This window comes from Phyllopteryx taeniolatus, chromosome 17, assembly GCF_024500385.1.
Source record: "Phyllopteryx taeniolatus isolate TA_2022b chromosome 17, UOR_Ptae_1.2, whole genome shotgun sequence".
NCBI lineage: Eukaryota > Metazoa > Chordata > Actinopteri > Syngnathiformes > Syngnathidae > Phyllopteryx > Phyllopteryx taeniolatus.
Genome location: NC_084518.1, coordinates 6,182,623 through 6,204,188, shown reverse-complemented (window position 1 = coordinate 6,204,188; position 21,566 = coordinate 6,182,623). Strand labels below are relative to the sequence as shown.

General features: G+C 40.3%; 1 protein-coding gene across 1 annotated transcript in view; it reads left to right on the top strand.

Moving 5' to 3' along the window:
* Positions 1-458: 458 nt before the first annotated feature.
* Positions 459-21,566, top strand: part of jam3b (junctional adhesion molecule 3b) — a 47,287-nt gene continuing 26,179 nt past the window's right edge. Inside the window, exon 1 of the mRNA XM_061751327.1 lies at positions 459-580. Coding sequence (XP_061607311.1) covers positions 463-580 — 118 coding nt within the window. The 5' untranslated portion in view covers positions 459-462. The remainder of the gene's footprint in view (positions 581-21,566) is intronic.

Below are 21,566 nucleotides of genomic sequence, written 5' to 3'. Positions count from 1 at the left end.
AATGGATGGATGGATATTATACATCTTATCAAAAAAAAAAAAATTAACATAGTATTACTAATGACCATGAATACATTTTATCATACGATTGTATTGTGTACCTTCACTGTGGTCTAGTGTACTGTTTTTACTTGCACTTATGTCTCTTTGGAAAGATAACAGACACTAAGTGTCTTGAAATCTCAGTCAAGATGAGTTCCAGTGCCCCCCCCCCATTGGGATCCGCTCACTCACCAGCGCAACTGCAAAAGCAGCACAAGGCTACAGTAGTAAAACAAAACAAAAGCCCCCCCCCACCTCGTACCGACTATAAATCCTTGACAACTTGACTGATGCGTTCGGTAGCTATGGAAAGCTAATATAATACAACTTCTATCCCTCCCCCTCCTCTCTCTCTCTCTCTCTCTCTCTCTCTCTCTCTCTCTCTCTCTCTCTCTCTCTCTCTCCGCCCCTGTCAATCCCATGCCAGATCTGTTCGGGCTACTTTGCGCTTGTACTGGCGGCCACAGCGAGCATTGCATCGACTCCAAGATGGCGAAAGCACGTCTGGCTTGCCTCCTCACTCTCCTCTCAACTCACTGTAAGTACTCATTTGAATACAGCAGCCTCACATTTTGTTCCTTATTGTATTTCGTCAGTCGAGTACAGTTTACTTTTGCCTCTGGTTTGGTCGCGGTTTCACTTCAGCGGTGGCCATAAAATTGATCCCGTCTTCGAACTAAGGTCCGTTAAACGCTCAAACTCATATCAGACTGACGTCGGACAACCTTTCTGTCTCCGAAAAGAGACTTATCTTTTTTTTTTTTTTTACAAATATATGACGAATATAGTCGCCATTTTGGTACAACTTACTATCAGAATAGCAAGTAAGCGCATCGAGTGGTTTTAAGCAGCTTTGACAGTTCATCAAAACCATCCTTTTACCCCCTTTTTTATTTTTATTTTCGCCAATGCAGTTAGCGTGTGCACGGCATCACGTTTTTTGTTGTTGTTTCGTTTGTTTTTTTTTACTGAAAAGTTTCATTCTTTTAAGTTCCGAGGACGCCCCGGTGCTTGTAAGCGAAACATGATTCGCGGTCGTGCCGTTAACTATTTAGCGTGGTGACGTTCGAAGTAGTGATGCGAGATAACGGTTTTCCCTGCCGGCTGAATAAAGTCGGCTGTCCGCGGGAGGAGTCATGCCAGTGTCCTCTGGGCCCCCCACCCCCCAGTGTCCTTTCCCCGCTGCTCCTGCCCTCCTGTATGAACTCTCTGACAATTGGCTGCGTTATCGCCATTTTCTCAGCTCGGAAAGTGATCAACACACACCTGTGGAGGCTAGCGCTGTTTGCACAGTGCGGCCGTCCCATCGAACAGTTTCGAAATCCACATTAGGTTGAAACAAATCGTCATGGAATCATTTCGGAGTCAACAAATATTCACAATAGCCCCGCGGTTTTGAATGACTCGTTAATGCCACTTGTTGCTGTGGCATGGAGTCATTCTGGGAATCAGGGTCGTTTACGTGACTTTTTTTTTCTTCTTCGAATTTGATTTAGTTGTGTCTGAGTGTTTTTGTCTTCACAGAATTTCTAAATTAAGTAATGTGGGATAAGCAGTTACGTAGACTAAATAAAACAATGCCAAAAGTTGGTTAATTTCACTATTTTAAACACTGCCCTTTGCCTAGTTTTCCTTTCAAGCGGTTACATGGCAGTAAAAACTTAACCAGTATGGTTTGACATGAGTTATATTTCTCCGCCTTACCCTTGGACACAGGTTTGGAGGCATGAGTGGGACCAAAATAGAAAGGTACACACATGAGAACCTCCAGCGATCGTTCACATGTATCAATGGTTTAATACTAATTAGAGCTGCAGCCTTTTTGAAATTTGTTTTCCGACTCCTAAATACTTTGTACAATCAACTGCTTGTATGACTTGAGGTTACGGAGCTGTTCGTCGGGACTTTTTGATAGTGTCTCCCCCAAGTAAATCCGTGACAAGCAATGGCAGGAGCACAATTGCAATTTTCAGAGGGGGCAGTGAGCTGGTGAAGATTTGAGAATTTCTTTTGTCTTGCTTGGACAGGGGCTTAGCCATGTGGTCGACTGGCTTTAAGCCAGCATTGCCTGCGTCTTTCGCAACAGCATGAAGCTGGCTAAAGGCTGTGTCGTGAAACACTAATAGCCACTAATACCATTAATTGAAATACATTTATTTTTGGATTCACGCTGCTACAAATGTTGCTGTAATATGGATGTTTTTCTTCAGGTCACACAACTTTGTGCTATAGTGGTTTGTTATCAGATATGCTTTTTAGTTGTAATTTGCAACTGCATTCTGTGGGCTGCTATCCTCATAATGGCCACGCAGCCATAGCTATTCCAAGTGAAGGCCATAGCCAGCATGACTGAACATAGCTGCAAATATCATCCTAGTCATCTGTCAACGGAGCAGAAGACACAGGCCATTGTTATTTTAAGTGCACATGCTTACAGCAGACTTTCCAATCTGACCTAATGGAATGCATTGACTTTTTACATTGTTGGCTTCATCTGAGCTGTTTCACTTCCATTCCAAAGAAAAGCATCTGCAGTAACTATTCTTGCCAAGAGTGGTCCAAAAATATTTGTGACCCTGGAAAATGCTCAAAGTGAATTAGTATTGACCTTGTACAGACTTTGAGGATAATACTTTGACAGACTATAGGAAAGACTTGTAGGCATCAGCAAATCTTTCTTTTTGATGCGCCATATTTGAAACACTTTGACTCAAGAAGTTGAGCAAGGGCGGCAGTGTGGACGACTCGTTAGAGCGTCTGCCTCACAGTTCTGAGAACATGGGTTCCATCCCCGGCCCCACCTGTGTGGAGTTTGTATCTTCTCCCCGTGCCTGCATGGGTTTTCTCCGGGCACTCTAGTTTCCTCCCACATCCCAAAAACATGCATGGTAGGTTAATTGAAGACTCTAAATTGCCCGTAGGTGTGAATGTGAGTGTGGGTGGGTGTTTGTTTGTATGTGCCCTGCGATTGGCTGGCAACCAGTTCAGGGTGTACCCCGCCTCCTGCCCGAAGATAGCTTTGATAGGCTCCAGCACTCTCGCGACCCTTGTGAGGACAAGCGGCTCAGAAAATGAATGGATGGATGGAAGTTGAGCATGGTAGAGCATAATTAGACTCAAAGCTTTTACACTAGCATTTGAAATTACGTTCCTGGATAGTTGCCACATGCATGACTGTCTTCGTTTTCACTCATGGCTGACAGCTAAATCCAATTGGAGCCATCTCTTTATCTACGTGATAAGATAATTGACAGAGGTGTCCACTAGATGGTTGTTTGTATGTAGTCCACTGATAAGCCATTTCATCACTCAACAGAGCTTTGAAGCCTCTCAAACCTACACATAACTCGGGTTCTCATCGGATGCACTAACCAGCACACTCTTAAAACACTTGTCCAAAATAGAGCCAAGGGTCAATGCTTCTCTCATTGTTCAGCATGTGTGGTGCAGCCGTTTGGCGAGACAGGAGTCAATATACCCTAAGATAACTCCTGATAGTCGCTCCCTTAGGAGCCGTATGTTGTCAGAAGTTTCCTGACCCACCCAAAGCTTGCGAGCAAATGTTTGGACGACACTCTGAATGGCACGTAATTCCTGCTATGGGTAAGTCACATACAGTCTGAGGTTTTATTGCAGGAGCGTAAACGGACAAGCAGTATTGGGACAGCAGACAATAGAAGTCTCTTGATGCTCTGCATTTGTTTGTTACAAGTCAGAAGTTATTCATATCAGAAATCCCTGAGTGAGAGTCGGCTCTGGCATATTGACATTTTGCTCTCGGCTCAGATGTCACAGCAAGGAAGGAATGATTTTTGGGGACTTGTCATTTCAGGGTACTGTTCACTCAAATTTTCACAAAGTTCGCTGATTGATGATTTGCGACTGATCACATACATCCCTTACAGGCCGTCATGAATACTTTTCTATTGTGGCCCTGACACAGTATAAAGTCAATGTAGCACATGGCTGCTTACTCCGGAATTGCCTGAAACAGCTGAGCAGGAGTGGGTGGAGGTGTTTCAAGCAGTGGCGTGAGCAGGCGTCCCCAGAAATATCTACAGCGTCACTCCCAAACCTGAGTGTCGATGCAGGCAAATGCAACATTCCAAACAGAAAACATATGGAGGCTGAAAACCTCCTCCATTATGTGCAACAATCTTAGCCACCTGTTTGCCTGAAAGCTAAAAGGCAGCCCTGCTGATGAGCTTGCTTTTATAGCAGAAAGAAACGGTAGCTGTGAAGAAATCTCAGCAATGTTGCCAGTTGAAGTCATTTGGAAAACATGCTGGGTGTGATCATTTACATCCTAAGGCAGATATAATTTTTAACTTGACACAGACAACGATTCAGGACCGTGTCCTGCTTTCATCATAATATTTAATTCACGGTGACCTGCAGCAGACGGTAATGTTGAAAAGCAACAGTTCTAATAGAAAACGTTTCAAAAAGTGTTTCATTTCAGTCTTTATTGATTCTAGAGCCTCTCAAATCACCCATTGTGAGACAACTCCCCTTAGCACATAAAGCGTTGTGATTTTTATTCCTACAAATCTGTGAAATGTGTCTCTCTTTCTTTTCCAGTTGATGTGTGCTCTTATCCATGACAGTTGTTTTTGTAGTGAAGTAGGGCTGTTGGTATGGATTGTTAATGTAATCAGACATATTTAGATTAGTCATTCATACTCAAATATTCACCTTGGCCTCAACGCGGTCAAGTTCCATAAATGGCACAAGCCGGTACCTGTTTCAAATTTCAAGAAGGCCAGCGTGTCAAAAAACCCCATAAACAACGACATAGTTTAATGCCATGGAAAAGAGCAGGATGGCGTTAAAAACAGGAATGTTTTCGTTTGACACCATTAACTGCTAAATATCAGCAGTCATGACAAAAGAGAAGCTTATAGTTGTCTTGTTTAGGATAAGGATTTGGAATGGATGGCTCCTGCCTAATCCGGTATATGTGGAACGTCACGTGACCAAACCAAGAAAACAGGTTTGGGGACTTCCTGTGTATGCTGCGCTAACGAGCATGATGACAGGTTGATGACATGATAGTTGAAGCCGAACTTGCTAAAAAATTTGTTTTCTTTGTCTGGTGTCTTTGGACAAAAGTTAAATACATCTATGTCCTTTATTTATACAAATATGATGTGATATACATAAACATGAAAAAAGCCCAAAGCTCGGCCATTTTCATCTTTGGTAGCCCTATGGTGATATTTTGTGTTAAACCAAAAAACATTGAGATGTGTCATGCTGCTACGGCTGCATTGTCACAATCCCCTTCGCCATTCACCCGAGCCGGAAGGAAATACTTCGACCTGTTTTGCCAAATGCGGTTAGTAGGTTGTGCATATACCAGGTAGGAGGCTGGTGCTAGCAGTTTTGTTTTAACACAACATAATTGTTCGACATTTAGACCACTAGATCAACAGGACAATATGACAGATTCCCCAATACACAAATGGCTTCCTGTTTGATATTTATTGGGTGTCACATGGTCCCTTGAGGGAAGAAACACTGTCATCCTGCTTGTGTGTTTACTGGATAACGACAGTACATCAATAGGTCAAATGAGGCCTCCATTGATCAACATTGGGAAGCTGTCGGTTAGTAAACTATTTAGCTGTTTCATTAACGACAAGGCTGAGGCAATGAACTACATGGAGCTTAGCCAGTGTTGCCCTGAAATAATTTCATACGAACAGTCCATCCATCCAATTTCAACACCGCTTATCCTAGTTAGGGTCGCGGGATGCTGGAGCCTCTCCCAGCTGACTTCGGGCGAAAGGCGGACTACACCCTGAACTGGTCGCCAGTCAGTCGCAGGGCACATATAGACACGGACAACCATTCGCACTCACATTCACAACGTCACTGAGTGGGAACTGAACCCACGCTGCCTGCACCAAAGTCAGGCGAGTGTACCACTACACCATCAGTGACTCATACGAACAGTCATAACAACATAATGGTTCTGGAGTCATCTTTTGTTTATCAGGCTGTAAAGAAACAGGCAATTACTGTCTAAAAATAGCCACTAAGCAGAGCTCTGAGAAGCTCAGGTGTTTGTTTTATTCCAAGGTTTATTCCAAACCATTGGATCCACCAGGAATGGAGTCTTTGATAATACTTCTGGAAAAAGACCTCTCAAACAATATATTTTTCAATCCATCCATTAATTTTCTGTACCGCCTATTCTTATTAGGGTCGTGGGTGTGCTGGAGCTTATCTCAGCTGACTTCGGGCAAAAGGCGGGGTCGATCCTGGTCTGGTCACCAGCCAGTGGCAGAGCACACTGTATAGACATAGATAGACAACCAACCATTTGCACTCACATTTTCCTGTAAACATTAAAAATGATCATGACAACACCAGCATTGAGAGAAGAAAAACAACACAGACTCTAATGTCCTTCAAAACATAAAAAATGTTATGGGAAAAAAACACCGAATTAGTGAGAAAAACAACACGTACACTAATGGGCTGATGTCATTTGTCCTTGTAATGGCCTTTAATCATAACAATCAGAAATCTAGTGTATGCTGTGATGACCATAAATGTAATTTTGGGCCAATCATTTAGAACACTTCTTCACAACATCCTTAAGCTACATCTTTCATAATCGTGTTGCGGGAGAGATCCCAATGGGCAGAAATTATATGTTCAAAGAATCATTGCTGACTTCATTGCACAAATGACTGACTCGATACATCCACACTTGGCAATGACGCTGTAGTTCAGTGCTTGGGGTAAGGTATGATACAGAAATCTTGGTGCCCATTTAAATGAGTTATTAGTGATGTGGATGTGTGTGCACGCATGCTTGTCCGTGTTTGTGTCCAAGAGGTATAATAAGGCATGCTGTAACAATTTGTACTACTTTGTAACACTAACTCAAATTCAGTTTGCATGCAGATTAGTACAAGTGTTAAAACTACACATCTGAGCAGAGTAATAATCTACTGTATACCAATAATTACAATTTGGTTCAGATTTGGTCAGGTCGAACTGTCTTGTTGAAGTCCAAAATGTGTTTCACAGTATTTCCAACATGATAGAAACCAGATGCCAGCTTCTATTTGTGGTAAACGATGCACTGTAGAGCACATGATCCCATATGACGGAACCAATGAGCAATGATCAATGATGATATTAAATGATATTAACCAGTGATTCTCAAACGGCATGGCACTGGGTAATAACTGGGAAGGTGTGTTCTGTTTTTTATGTGGCAGGAAGGACAAATATTTTGTTAGATGACCCTCACTCATTTTGATGTTTGAGTCACAACAATAAATCACTCATACCAGGCAATTTGTGACGTGTTTGGGCACACTAGAAAACGAAAATCTGGTTCATTTTGGGAGTCTTCCACTCTACAGGGGAATGTACTGCCTACGGCCACAGTCTGTGTCAACTTTGCAAGCTACTGGGTTTATCGTATTGGTGGGTTTGTTTGAGACAGACAACTTAGTCAAATTGCCAAGAACTTGCAAAGATATTATTGTCACTAACTTTAAAACTATTGCATTAACAGCACCAGCTATTCTCATTCTTCAAGAGATATTGACTGTTGATGTTAAGTGCTCAATGTGTCTTTTGATGACACAAACAATCTAATATTGTCAATCCACATATGTTATTCTGAAAAAAAATTCCACTCATGTAAATTTTAGTTGGTTCATTAATGTAAATGTACTGTAGAAACAAAATTGTAAATGAATGCAAACTATGGCATAATACATTTTAATTAAAAAATATTAATCATTTCCATTAACATTGAGACCACTAGCACAATATGATGACGTGCACTAAGTTATTACTCTAACAGTATCTTTATTATAGCTACTGTATTTTGGTATAGAACCATACTCATAATGAGAGCTGAGCATCTCAACATTTTGTTACCCTAATAGCAATAATTTCCTGAAACATTTTTGAATATTTCCGAAAAACAAACACAAAAACACAACAAATCGAACAACCAAGAAGAGTCCAGTTTCCTCGATTCAACCTTAGCGCAGAGAACCCTCTGCACTGTGAGCTGTAATTGACTGCAGTCATGGTCCTGCCCCATGAGGTCCTCAGTCTCCATATGCCACTACACTGGGGCTCAATGCCGGTAACCTGTGGCCGCGGTCTGCTGTCTGCTCTTGGTGCAGACGGCTCCCTGAGATGGTGTTTCCCACTTGTTTTCTCTGTGCCCAGCCATAGGTCATTACATTATTATTTTGATGGGAGTGATTTTAACTATGTAAAAAAACTTTGAGATGTATATCATTGCATGAAAAGTGGTCTATAAATAAAGTTAGATTTGATTTTAATCGTGACCTGAATGACTGAGAATCTATCTACTCAAACATAAAAATAAACACAATTTTTAACACGCACACTGGCATTTTTAAGCAAGAATCAACCCAAATCTGGCAGGGTTAAGTTGACCCAGTGCGAGTATACCCACATAAAAAAAACAGTCATATGGAGCAATTTAGAGTTGTCAATTAACCTACCATGCATGTTTTTGGGATGTGGGAGGAAACCGGAGTGCGCGGAGAAAACCCACGCAGGCACGGGGAGAACATGCAAACTCCGCACAGGCGGGGCCAGGGATTGAACCCCGCTCCTCAGAACTGTGAGGCAGACGCTCTAACCAGTCGTTCACCGTGCCGCCTGAAAGCAAATGTTTTCCCTTTTTGTTACTTGTGTACTAAACTACTTGCGTGTAAGCTAAACCTGTAGATGAGGTTATTTATGTGCAACGTACATTCTTCTAAATTGGGGTGTTGAACTTATCATCAAGGGTCACGTGGTTATGGTGCCCCTCAGTAGTGTAATGGTGAAACCAAATATATAATCGGTATGGGTGTAATGGTATGGCAAAAATCACAGTTCGGTATTTACCTCGGTTGAGTTCATTCATTCATTCATTCATCAAACCTTTATTTATCCAGGTAAGGCAATTAAGAACAGATTCTTATTTTCAATGCCAACCTGGCAGCAGACAGCAGAGCAATACAAAGCAAAATAAAAGCAAAGATAAATACATAAACAACAAAATGTACATAATACATTTCCTTACATCATCGCACACATGAAAAAAGGTTCATAACAGGCTAAAAACAGGTGCAGCGATTCATGTACGGTATCCAGCGACGATAGGGTGGGGTCTTGCAAATGAATGTTTTATAGATAAACATGGACTAGTGAATTTGTCTGCATAAGTGAAGAGAGTGAGAAATCCGTTGACCACGGATTTCTCAGGTTGTAACACACACATTGGGTACAGTAAGGGAACGAAATGCAAAACAAATTGCTTCTGTTCTGTGCAAACAGGAACAGATTTGATGACATTTAAAATGAAGCATCAACAACTTAAATCTTTTAAGGAAAGTATAAAATCAATAGTTTGTCTTTTTATGAAATAAAGGCTGCAGACAAGCGCAACAATAACATTTTGAGCTGTGTAAATTATTCTGCCATAAAAACACGGCACTATGTTATTGCTTGTGTTTTATCTGAAGACCCTGGGAGAGGCCATTTAAATGCCACAAGAAGTTGCTCTTGTACTGCATTTTTCTTGAGTAGCACTGATATTGATTCTGTTTAAAATGAGATGGACATTCTGCCAAAAGCATATAACACTATCCATGACGTCTGCTTGCCAGAAGCTGAGCTGAATTGTGTTTGTATACAGAGTAGCAGTGTGGCCAGAGCGTGAAGCAGTTGCACTTCTTGTAACTTACCTTATGTGTTCTGTGTGGGAACACTAAATAATAATTTGCCTCATCATATTATTGCATATACACATACACACACACACACACACACACACACACATAAAAAGACATGGAGGGCTGGATCTGACCCACGGGCCTTGCGTTTGACACCTGTAAGGTTAATGAACTTTATAGCGATATGCCCTGCAAGATTATGTAATGGGGGAAAAAAAGATGTTTTGGGATTGGACTGAATTTGGTAGTATAATAGTGAAGCAAATTGCTCTTATTGACACAGAGTTGCATCTTTCCCTTGGAGCATTTGCTTCTTGGTCAGATGATTAAAATAGTCAAGAAAAGTAGACCATTTAGCCCTTGAAGCTGTCTTTATCTTCGCATATCTTTTAAACCATTCCAATGAGTTCTGGAAGAAACTAAACTCTTCATTCAAAGACTTGTTGAATGAAACAGGAATAAATACTTAAACACAGATGAAATGGTTGATAGCCAGCAGGATTAATGGACTTTCCTGATTCTGTCAGAAAACATCACCTGTATCGTGAAGGGTCTGTGCCTTTTAGGCTGTGCTGGGGCACATGCGTGAGTAGAAGCCCAGATGCAGCTCACATACACAGGGCTCTTGCCACGTGTGTGTGTGAGCGCATACTTTAGGGTAAGTAAGTGCCTCAAATAGTTGTCAGGATGCCAGACATAGGCAATGCGTTTGTAGCATGGTGGCTGGCCTCTGTCTGAGCTCCAATAGAATGTGGGGCTTTGCATGTGGGTCTGCTTGCTCTCTGTGTCATAGAAACCATAAGTGAAAATGGAAGCTATTTGGGTGGGTTTTCACCAGCCTGTGTTTATCAAGTGTCATCACTGTAATAGATAACTCTGAGCTGACCAGGTTTCAGCCCTAGATAGAACTTAACCGGAAAAACAGGAAGAAGGAACGGACCGGATCTGTGTAAAGGGATTTCCTGATTTTATTTAATTTTGTGTTTGCTGTAAATGTTATAATTGTGGTTGTTACAAAACAATTCCAAACATTAAACGTCATATCCTGTAATCCTGAATAATTGTCCAAATGTCCATGTTATCGCGTATGCCATTTCCTCTCACAAGACTTTAATTGAGACATCAACATAAATTCCACGGTCATTAACAAAGTGTAAACATATGACCTTAAAAAGGGTCTACAGCAGGGAGATGCTTCCTCTGAGAGCCATAATTATCACAGCACATTAGTATCATGGTCCTCCCATGACCTAAAATATTCATTGTGTGGGATACAACATCAAATGTAATTAACTAGTGGCCATACTCCTGACACAAGTGTTTAAAAACATTTTTGTTTACAAGGTTTGTTAATGTTCTTACTATCAGAAGTTTAAACCTGTCTTTCCCTAATATTTTGTTGATTTGAGGAAATTCTGGATTAAATTTTTAATTCCTTATCGTTGATTCCTTCATTGCATTGGTAATATCTGCCAATTCGAGTTGCCCTGTGAACTGAACTTGAGAGATTGCGCTAAACTGTTGCAAAACCGTTGCTGTTGGATCACTTGTGATAAAACTGCTCCCTGTTCTTCTTGGTTGCCAAATTTGGATTAGATGCTGTCAGCTTTACAAAAAAGTACAGACAGCAGTGATGTTCGGTTTAGAAAATGATTCCAAAATAATAAGGACAACAGCAAAAACCCAACAAGTCATTTAGTGAGAAAATAAACAGCAGAAAACTCAAGAACTAAAAACATTTTGTAGAAAGGTAAACTTTTAAAGACCTCATATTTTGGCTATTTAGACCGCCCCCTTTCCTCTGATTGGTAGCCTCAGTGTTGACGACCGACCCACTTGTGAGAGTATGTGTTTAGTATTTTGACAGTGCTGACTCGGGAGCGGAGAGGTAGGCAGAGATCTTCGTTAGTAACTAAGATAAGAAATTCGAAAGACCTGATTTCACGCCTCTGGGCAGAAAAACGTTTGGAACTCAGGACTGCGTGGACGATTTCAATTCCTGTTTTACATGTTTACTGACGCACCATAGAGCCAATATAACATCCCAAATACAAGAAAAAGTTGGTTTGGTAAAATATGGCACCTTTAATGGTGTACACACCAACAAAGATGTCATGTTTGTTTTTTGTGGGACATGAATCAGAGAAAAAAAACAAGAACAATTATTGTAGGTGGTTTAATTCACTTTTCACCTCACTTTCACTGGGAATGTGTATCTCTGTGCTGCTGCTGATGGCTGTCTCAAAAAAAGCCATTGTAATGAATCCCCCACACCCTCCTCCAGCAACACACCCTTCTCTCCCCAAGGCTTACTCATGCAGAACTGAGCAACTATACAGTTTTATCTGTAATTCTCAGAGATTATTAGTGTCCACACCTGTGGGCATCTTCCTTCGGGTGAATGTGACTGTGGTCATGTTCTTCTGTGAGGGAGGAGCAGCTACGATCTTCTGGGATCTTAACTAAGGGTCCAACTCACAACTAATGTTTCTAAGAAGGTTGAGATCACCTTTTTGAATTTTAGTGCTCGTCATGGCTTATTAGGTCTGGGCGTGTTGAGCACACTCTCAAAGAATTCAATGCAGTCAGAATATTCCTTGCAGGCCCATTCCATTTACCAGTGACTCTTTACTAACAGATTAACTATTCTACACCCTATAATGAATGCTTCCTTGTATTAACTGTTTATTTCTCTGTACAGATGTATTTACTCTGTAATTTAAGTGGCATATTACATATTGTGGGACATACCCAATTCTAAATGAAACAATTTTGGAAGAATCCTCAAAACTTTCCAACAAACTGCTGTAGAATTACCCTGTCCATGGAATACATAGAATATGTCTTATGCCTTATGTGTTAACAATTATCTGCCACTTTCATATGCGGGGACTTAAAGTTTGTCCTCATTAATTAACTACAAATTCAACATGGCTGCACATGCTTGTCGTACTCTGGCTACATAAGTTATGTTTGGCACAAGACAGCAGTTGACTAAGGTTACCAGCTGTCCTCTATTCTGGCATGACACATAATGCAAGTGCACATTGTTTACCGCACCAATTTGTTTGTATAGTGTACCATTGTTTCCTCTGAAACAGTACACATGGTAGCATCGTTCCCCCAGCTGCCTGAGCACCGACTTGGTGGTATAATATGGCACTTTGTCTGTTCAATACTTTAGTATGGTATTTCCGAGGGAAACCCATCAAGGATTCCACTCTGAGCAGGTGATGGAAGCACGGCTCCAGGAGGGGTGGGTTCTGGGGGTGCGGGTTGGGGGGGGGGGGGGGGGGGGGGGGGGTGCAGCAGAAGCCTCAGATGGTTTCCTACCCCAGCTGTTGTTCAAGTTGCATTCCCTATTCTGCAACTCAGCAAGCCTTCACAAACTGTTTAGTATTTAAGTCTTTGTATGCACATTTGTTGTCTAAGGGGGGCGTGTTTTTAAATGAATAACAGTCCTTATTCAGCCTCAGACTTGTGTCTTTCAACATTGAATTTTCTGATGAAAGTATTCCAACAGATCCAAATTACTGTTTTTATCAGTATATTAAGCTGAAGAGCCCTTGCATCGTTTATATTCATTATTTGACAAAGTTGGACCTTCAAATCACCCTCAGAGGATGCCTACCTATCAAAGCTCAAGTCACCTGTGGCCAGTCATCCCATGGAGTCACTCATTTTTGGTGACCTCACATTGTCCACTCCTCCCTATGTACTCCTCAAGACTGCTTAGTAAGGAACAATTAAACATTCAGTTTTCCACAACATTATACTGGAAATGCAATGGTTTAGCTTTTACCAATAAACTAACAACAGTTCAAATTATTAGCATTAACATTTAAAAATGTTAATTGTAAATGTTAACACCGATTAATTACTACATTATACAATATGCAAACTGGTTGCCATAGCTTGTGAGTGGCCAATTTTAAAGAAAATCTTTACTGCATTAATGCATTTGACCCTTTCAACCCTTTTACCAACCATGCTGATTAAAAAAAAAAAAAAAAAAAAATCCCACAAAGTCAGCAAGTCTAAACTGAACCTCGCATACTGTAGTTCATTACTTGATGGCTATAAATAGCCATCAAGTAATCAGATAAGCTAACCATCTTTGTTCATCTTTATTAAACAGTTGATCCATATCATATCAAATGAAAAGTGTATGGGAATAATGTGTATTAGTTTCAGATCATCATCCGCATAAAAAGTTCAGATGGCAATCTGAGTTAGGTGTGCAGTGGAAAGAACTATCAATATTGCGATAGATTGGCTATACCAGCATTATATAGCCATTTGGCCACCGAAATGCTTTGGCCAAAAATAGCCCAAAAGTGCATTTTCAGTTTTGGACCAAAAGACTTGTTCACTGAAATAAGACTACCGAAATAACATGGCTCATGCATAATATGGGCGGCAAGGTGGCCAACTGGTTAGCACATCTACCTCACAGTTCTGAGGACCCGTGGTCAAATCCAGCCTCTCTGTGTGCGGAGTTTGCATGTTCTCCCCGTGCCTGTGTGGGTTTTCTCCAGGTACTCTAGTTTCCTTCCACATTCCAAAAACATGCATGTTAGGTTAATTGAAGACTCTAAATTGCCTGTAGGGGTGAATGTGAGTGCGACTGGTTGTTTGTTTATACTGTATGTGCCCTGCAATTGGCTGGCGATGAGTTCTGCACACCCTTGACCCGAGTGAGGATAAGCGCGACGGAAAGTGGATGGATAGACACATAACACGTTGATCATTGAAGTACTGATTGCAGGCCTTGCACTGGGTCATGAAAAATATAAAGTATAAAAATCTCTTAGCCACAGTTAGATACAACATCAGGTGTTTATGTGGCTGAACCTTTAGCCACACTTAGCCAGTCCTCATCACTGGGAACGAGGCCGATAGGTTTTAACGATGTGGGCCCAATTAAAAGTACCTAATCATCAATCTGGAGTAGGACTGAATGATTTGGGAAAATACTCTTAATTGTGAGGTTTTTGCTTGTTTGTTTTTCTTTCTTTCTTTCTTTCTTTTAAAGGACTCCTGGAGGAAGTCTGTTGTCTTTCTAAACACAATAAATGAATTATTCTATAGTATGACCAACACAACATTGGATATAGCGAACAAATAAACAACTCTTTCCTGTAGGTCAGGCTTAAATGTTTTAATAAATTGATATGAACAACAAACCTTTATTTTATTATTGAGTTCTAAAAAGAAAAACCTTCCATCACAGTAGAATATCTAATGATGCGCTTGTCAGTAGCAATAGCACTGCTGTCAGTGTGACAAAGTGAAGAGTGACATGAGTGATGCTTTTCATCACCAAGATGTGAGTATAAAAGTGGTTTAAATGGTCAACTATATTAAATGTTAATTCATGTGCTAATAAATTAAAGTAAAAGTGTTGGGATCATTCACTTATTTGATAATCCTCAAGAAGGATCTTAAGGACTTCATATAGAATTTTCTCAAATTCAAATTTTTTAGTTGAAGATAAACAATATTCAAAATCTTTGGTGCAAAATATTAGTAGAGTAACTTAAGCGGTCAGATCATTGTAACACATTTAAAAAAACAAAAAACAAAGTGGTCTAAATTACATGGATACCTGCAATCATCATCTTTTATGAACTTATGCTACATGTACTGCACTATCTTCCCGGCGGCCACAGCAATCATATTTCTTGCCATCGTGGAGAAAATGAGATAAACGGGAAGCAACACGGAGGAATGGGACAGGCTAAAGTGACATGCCCAGCACGTTGTGTTCTACTACGGTCTGTCATGGTGCGCGCAGTCTGTGAAGGGGTATAAAGCCGGGCTTGGCAGGGGAGCTTCATTCGAGTCCGCTGTCCAGCGTCCACGTTTCATCCTAAGAAAGTCTTCTCGACAGGGCGTTAAAAATATATCAGACTTTGATCAGAAGGTGAGAAATGTGAGGGACCGTGACACGTGGCAGTTTGGGAGGAAACGCACTGCCATCGGCGGTAGACTGCAAGCCGAAACGTAGTGCATCTTGGAGCCTCTAAGACTCAGCACCTCTTTCCCCATACGGCTCGTCAAGGATACTGTGATAGACCGTGAGAAAATGTAGCAAGACTTGAATATGGAAGGAAAAAATGGCCAAAAATCCCACGGTGTACCATGCTTGGGCAAATGGGGCTGCCATGGTGTATACAGTGGAACCTTGATTCAACAGAATAATAGGGGCAGGGATCGTCTGTTAAATCAGATCGTCCGTTAAATTGAAGCACGTTTTGTGTGGCACACCAGTACAGTACAAAATTATTGTAAATGAATATAAAAAAGCTTTAAAATGTTCGAAAAGTTTTTAAAGTTTATCCAAACGTACCTCGCTGGTGCATGAAAGGGGCGATATTGAGTTCCAACTGGACACTATTTTCTGTCTGTTAAAATCCAGTCACTTAAATCAAGGTTCCGCTGGGTGTAGTTTTTCATAGTGCCCGTAATGAGAATAATAAATAAAAAATAAAAATCACGTATCATGTCGCATGTTGTTGTTTTTTAAACCAAGAGTTGGCTATCTTTAGCCCGACTTCTGTACCATCAAAACCACGTTCCCAGCACTTTGCTAACATTGTGAAGTGAATAACAAAAGATCACTAGATCATGATAACAGCTAAAAAAAATACACCGTGTATGTGTATCTTCAGATTAGACAAAAATATTTTAATTCCAGAAGTTTGTGCTTGTTAGCCTGGCACGAGACACAACACATTTGCCAAGAATGTTGTCCTTTTTTTTCTACTTTCTAAGACCCCGAGCTCTCAACTGGCACCTCAACCAATCAAGATCTTGACTTTACCATTACTAATCTCTATTTGCTTGTTTTTTATGCTGTATCGTCATATGCAGTGGTTGAAAAAAGTAACAAGCTTATTTTAACAAAGTAAGGGTCAGAAAAAAGTACATAAGTAGTACACATACCAAACTTCCCAACACTCTCAATGAGCAATATTCAGAAAAAAACACCAAACAAAAAATGTGTGGAAGTTTTGATCAAACTTGGTTGGTGGTTCACTGGCTGACACAAGTTGTACCAACTAGTTGTTTCTCCTGCTTCACTGCTGTACTGCACTGCAATATGTGTAATGTGATTCCTCAGGCTTGTCATGTTTTTAAGTCATTTTTGTTTGGTTTCACATAATTTGCTTGTTTACTTGCACTCCAGTGCTCTTTATTATATGCAGCATATTAACTATCCGACGGGTGCAAGACAACGTAATCATTTTTAAATTGAAAATTAAAATGTATTCTGAATCATTTAAATCTGCATAACAATGCATTTAAGAAACGTTTTTTGCCCAGGACTAATGTATATATATTGTCACTTTCGGATGAAAACCAGCATGTAATGTGCATGCTTGGTTTTGATCGTGCATTTGGAAAAGTTTTAAGTTTTCTGTTTTGGCCTCCATATACTTGTGGAGTATATGATGTTATCCTAATTACCTAAAGTATCAAAAATGGAATGAGTCACACCACGTTCAAGAAAAAAGATGATTGTCAATACTAATCAAGTATCCACTAATTGACTATTTGAACATTATGTTTTGAACTGAAAATTAAGGTATTTTTTGGGTAAACTGTTATACTGTTAAACAGAGTTTAACAACTGTATAAGACACAGTCATGAAGAGACCATCCAGCATCAAAAAAAGTGATTTAATATGAAATCAAACAATTTCAATGAGCTCTTGATGTTAACAATTTTGAACAAGAATTAGTTAAATTTTTTCCTTTTTTTTTTTCTCTTCTCAAATCATGACCTTTTCATGTCAAAAAATTGAGCCTGCTCACTGGGCTTCTCAAAGAAGTTAGAAATTAATCAAGCATACCATTAAAAAATGTTTTTGTTCTTCAGCAAATACAAGTAAATAACTGCCATTTATTTGATCATAATCAATAAATAATATTGTGCTTTACTATTTTTCACTTTAGTAGTGAAATATTTACGAATTCATGGAGGAAAATAATGATTAGGTTTTGGAATTAAAATATTTCCGTTAAAGAGCTTTTAACATACTGATGTATTAAACATAGCAAAGACAAAAGAAATATTTCATAATTAATAATTCTGTTCATTTAGGGCAACTGTGACATAACCTTACATTGGATGGTGGTCTAATATTTATTTTAAGCACGTTACATTCAATTTCAATTGTTAAAAGCTAAGGGACATAAACAGGAGTGTATGTGCATTTTGAATAGTAGTGATGCCTGTGTTAAATGTGTTGCACTTATAGCACTGGTAGTTTTGTTCATTAAATATATAAAAAATATATATTTTTAGTAAGTTAGAACATATGGCAAACAATTATCAAAATATACTGTATCTGTAGATTCAAATTGTCAATTTAGTCAAAACCATGAGTGCTTTGTGGGATTAGGTGCCCTGTTTTACATTACTGTTGGTATACTTGTATTCAGTATAAATGAGACGACAAGAAATAACTGCCCACGCAGGCGAATTAAATCAATGAACTAATGAATCTGATGGAGTCAGAAAGCACATCTAATGAAAACAGAGTTTAAAGTCAGCAGAGTTGTGTGAAAAATTGTTGTGTGCCCAATGGCTGCTTGACAAAAAGCACCCTTTCAGTTCAGCCCTCAACGGGCGTCCTTTAAACCATGCAGGAAGTGAGGCAGATTAAGCATTTTGGACGTGCTAAGTCAACATGTCTCTGTTGTGTCCCTTTGTGTGTGTATTGTTCAGTTGTCAGTTGAGCATTATTAGCTCATCGTGGGCTGTCTACTCTCACTGTCCATGCTGATGTCTGCAAAGTGGCTCTGCTACCTCCAAAGTCTAGGTCAATATGCTATCCAAATAGGTAATTTTTAGGTGGAAAAACTGCTTGGGTAAACAACCCGCAATACTATCCTGATTACCCTGTTATCTGTGTGGTTCTGGCAGGCAGCTCTTTATGGTGCTAGACTGAAAAGCGTGGTTAATTCACTGTAATGTGCTAATAGTAAGCTAAAGGAAAGCATAAACATTTCAATGAAAGGCCATGTTTGTGTAAGTACATAAGAGACAATTTGCCAAGGTTGAAGGGAGAAGCAGCAGAATGATATCCAGGGATTTAACTACATTCTATGACAGAGGTTTCACGGCATACCATATCTTTGAAATTTTGGAGTGATGCAACGTTACCCATAATCCAGTGCTGCAGTCAGACAAATTTATTTCCATCATGCTGGAAAGAGCCCTGCGTGGAAATTGCATTCCTAATTAGGATTAAGAAAGGGGTCGGGCAGCCCGGACTAGAATGTGAAGCATTTGTAATGAGCGCGACTGATGCCATCTGTGCAGTGTGGTGAGGAGCTAATTCTGGCACTGAGTGTGGTGTGATTGAGCACAAATTTTTGTGATAGCAGCCCCGAATCAAGCGTGGCATTTGATTTCAGACTACAGCTAAAAAACTGTTGCTATGAGTTGCATTATCCAACCCTCAACCTTACCCATGTGTATAAGATCTTCTTTAAGCTGATGCCACAGAGCTCACCAATTCATGTGGACATCCAACATGTGTGGCATGTCAGATTGTTCGCATAACTGAATTGCTGCGCCAGGGGAGGCCTGCTCACCCTGTTGGCTTGTGCCCGAATCTGTTTTGACAAGGCTTTCACTGTTCCCTTCAAGTGTCACACCTCAGCTCAAAATGAGCAGCCAATTATTTCATCATTAAATTTGTCAGAAACGCTGCAAAAGGTTTAGATTTGTGCTTCCTTTGGCTCCCAATTAGCAGGCTGTGGGGGCTCATAGTCTATATATAGAGCTGACCTGCTCTCGTTAAAGTTCTTTAGTTATCCTTATCAGCAATAATAACTGGGCTTTATTTCACCTTTCACATAAAAAAAATAATAATAATAACAGTAGGGCAACATTCCAGCAGAAGGAGCGTGTTATGTGAGTGCAATACTTGAGTTGAATACGTTAAATATTACGCGACGAATAAAATTTTCTGAGAGTGGGTCATGCTCACTGTCTTTTTCTCAACACGTATTTTAAGTGGTCATAGTTCAATCAGTCACAATAACCAGTAACGGTTGTTTTTTTGGGGTTTGTTAAATTAAGCATTTATTCACTCTTACAGTCTACAACTATCACAAAACAAAGCACTCCATTGGCGCTCTCGGCTACTGTGAGCATGTGAAGCAGCAGTGTGACAACACTACTATTCTTATACAGCATCCAAGGTCTGATAAGCTCTGCACCAGGATGCTTCACATGACTTGATGAATGCATCATTTTGGCATTCAAAATCATCCGTCCATCCATTTTCTTTACCGCTTATCCTCACTAGGGTCGCGGGCTGCTGGAGCCTATCCCAGCTATCATCGGGAGGCACAGTACACCCTGATTGGCGCCAGCCAATCGCAGGGCACATAGAAACAAACAACCATTCGCGCTCACATTCACACCTATGGGCAATTTAGAGTCTTCAATCAACCTACCACGCATGTTTTTGGGATGTGGGAGGAAACCGGTGTGCCCCCAGAAAACCCACGCAGGAACGGGGAGAACATGCAAACTCCACACAGGCGAGGCCGGGATTTGAACCCCGGTCCTCAGAACTGTGAGGCAGATGTGCTAAACAGTCTTCTACCGTGCCGGCCATTCAAAATCATTTTGTGAAAATAAATGTTTCCAAAAAACAACTGGCAAAAGTGTTTTACTTGGGCCAGTGGAAGCCTCGTGTTTAAAGGGTGCAAACTCTTCAAACTCTGTCTGATGTTTCTGATGAATACAACATGTTTTCAAGATAACCATCAGCAGTCAGCCTGTACAGTTACAATGTCAGTTACTACTACAGTTTATATCAATGTGCACTGATCTTCAAAGACTGTAATACTGTGATGGAAAACCCTATCTGACAGACCAAATTAAGTGCAGAAAAGCCTTTAAGTGTCTGCCTGCGAGGCTTGCTGATGGCGAGTCAGCCTTCTGGATTGTGCAAGTCAGTTTGAATAAAACTAATTCAGGAAGCGAAAATGCCATGGTCTATGTCACTCTGTGCGTACATCTTGGGCATTCTGTTTGCTTACTAGGTATGAAATGTTAAATAGTTACTGCATCTTGTTGGTTGTTAGCTGGAGAAAATACATGTGTTTAACTCAGTGAAAATATGATATTTGGTAGCAAGCGTCTCTGGTCATTTTTGTGGTTGTCATTAGCCATCAAGCTTGCTATTTAGGTAAGCATCTGCTTGGTAAAATTCATGTATGTATACAATTGACAAATAAAGAAGACTGCATTTTTGAACTCAAACAGTTCTTAGGTTTGTTAATTATATGTAAATGATCCTAAAAAAGTGTCTGACATCCATACTGTGCGCAAAAATTCACAGCACATTTAATATCAAGTTGTCAAACACTGTTTGAAATAACTTGGTTTTATGGGGTATTTCTGTGTCACGCAAATGCTGAGTACAACTTTCGTTACAATGATGAAGGACGTCGCCGGAACAAGACAAAACCTAGGGCGACTCAGTGTCCACAATTTAGTGACATCATTTCATGACCGAGTATTTTTCAAAAACAACTGGCAACAAATCTAGCTACTTTTTGTGGTGTTATTGAAGACTGAGACTCCCTCCAGATCAGATGTTCATCCCTCTGCGTCCCAACAACAAATGACACCTACTGACATTCAATTGTGTTTTCACTCATGGAGGCAGCATTTCATCTCCAAGCCACTGACTTACACTTTGTCAATTAGGGTAGCAGATCCATGCATCGCCAAACACAAATCCCTTTACCCATCCC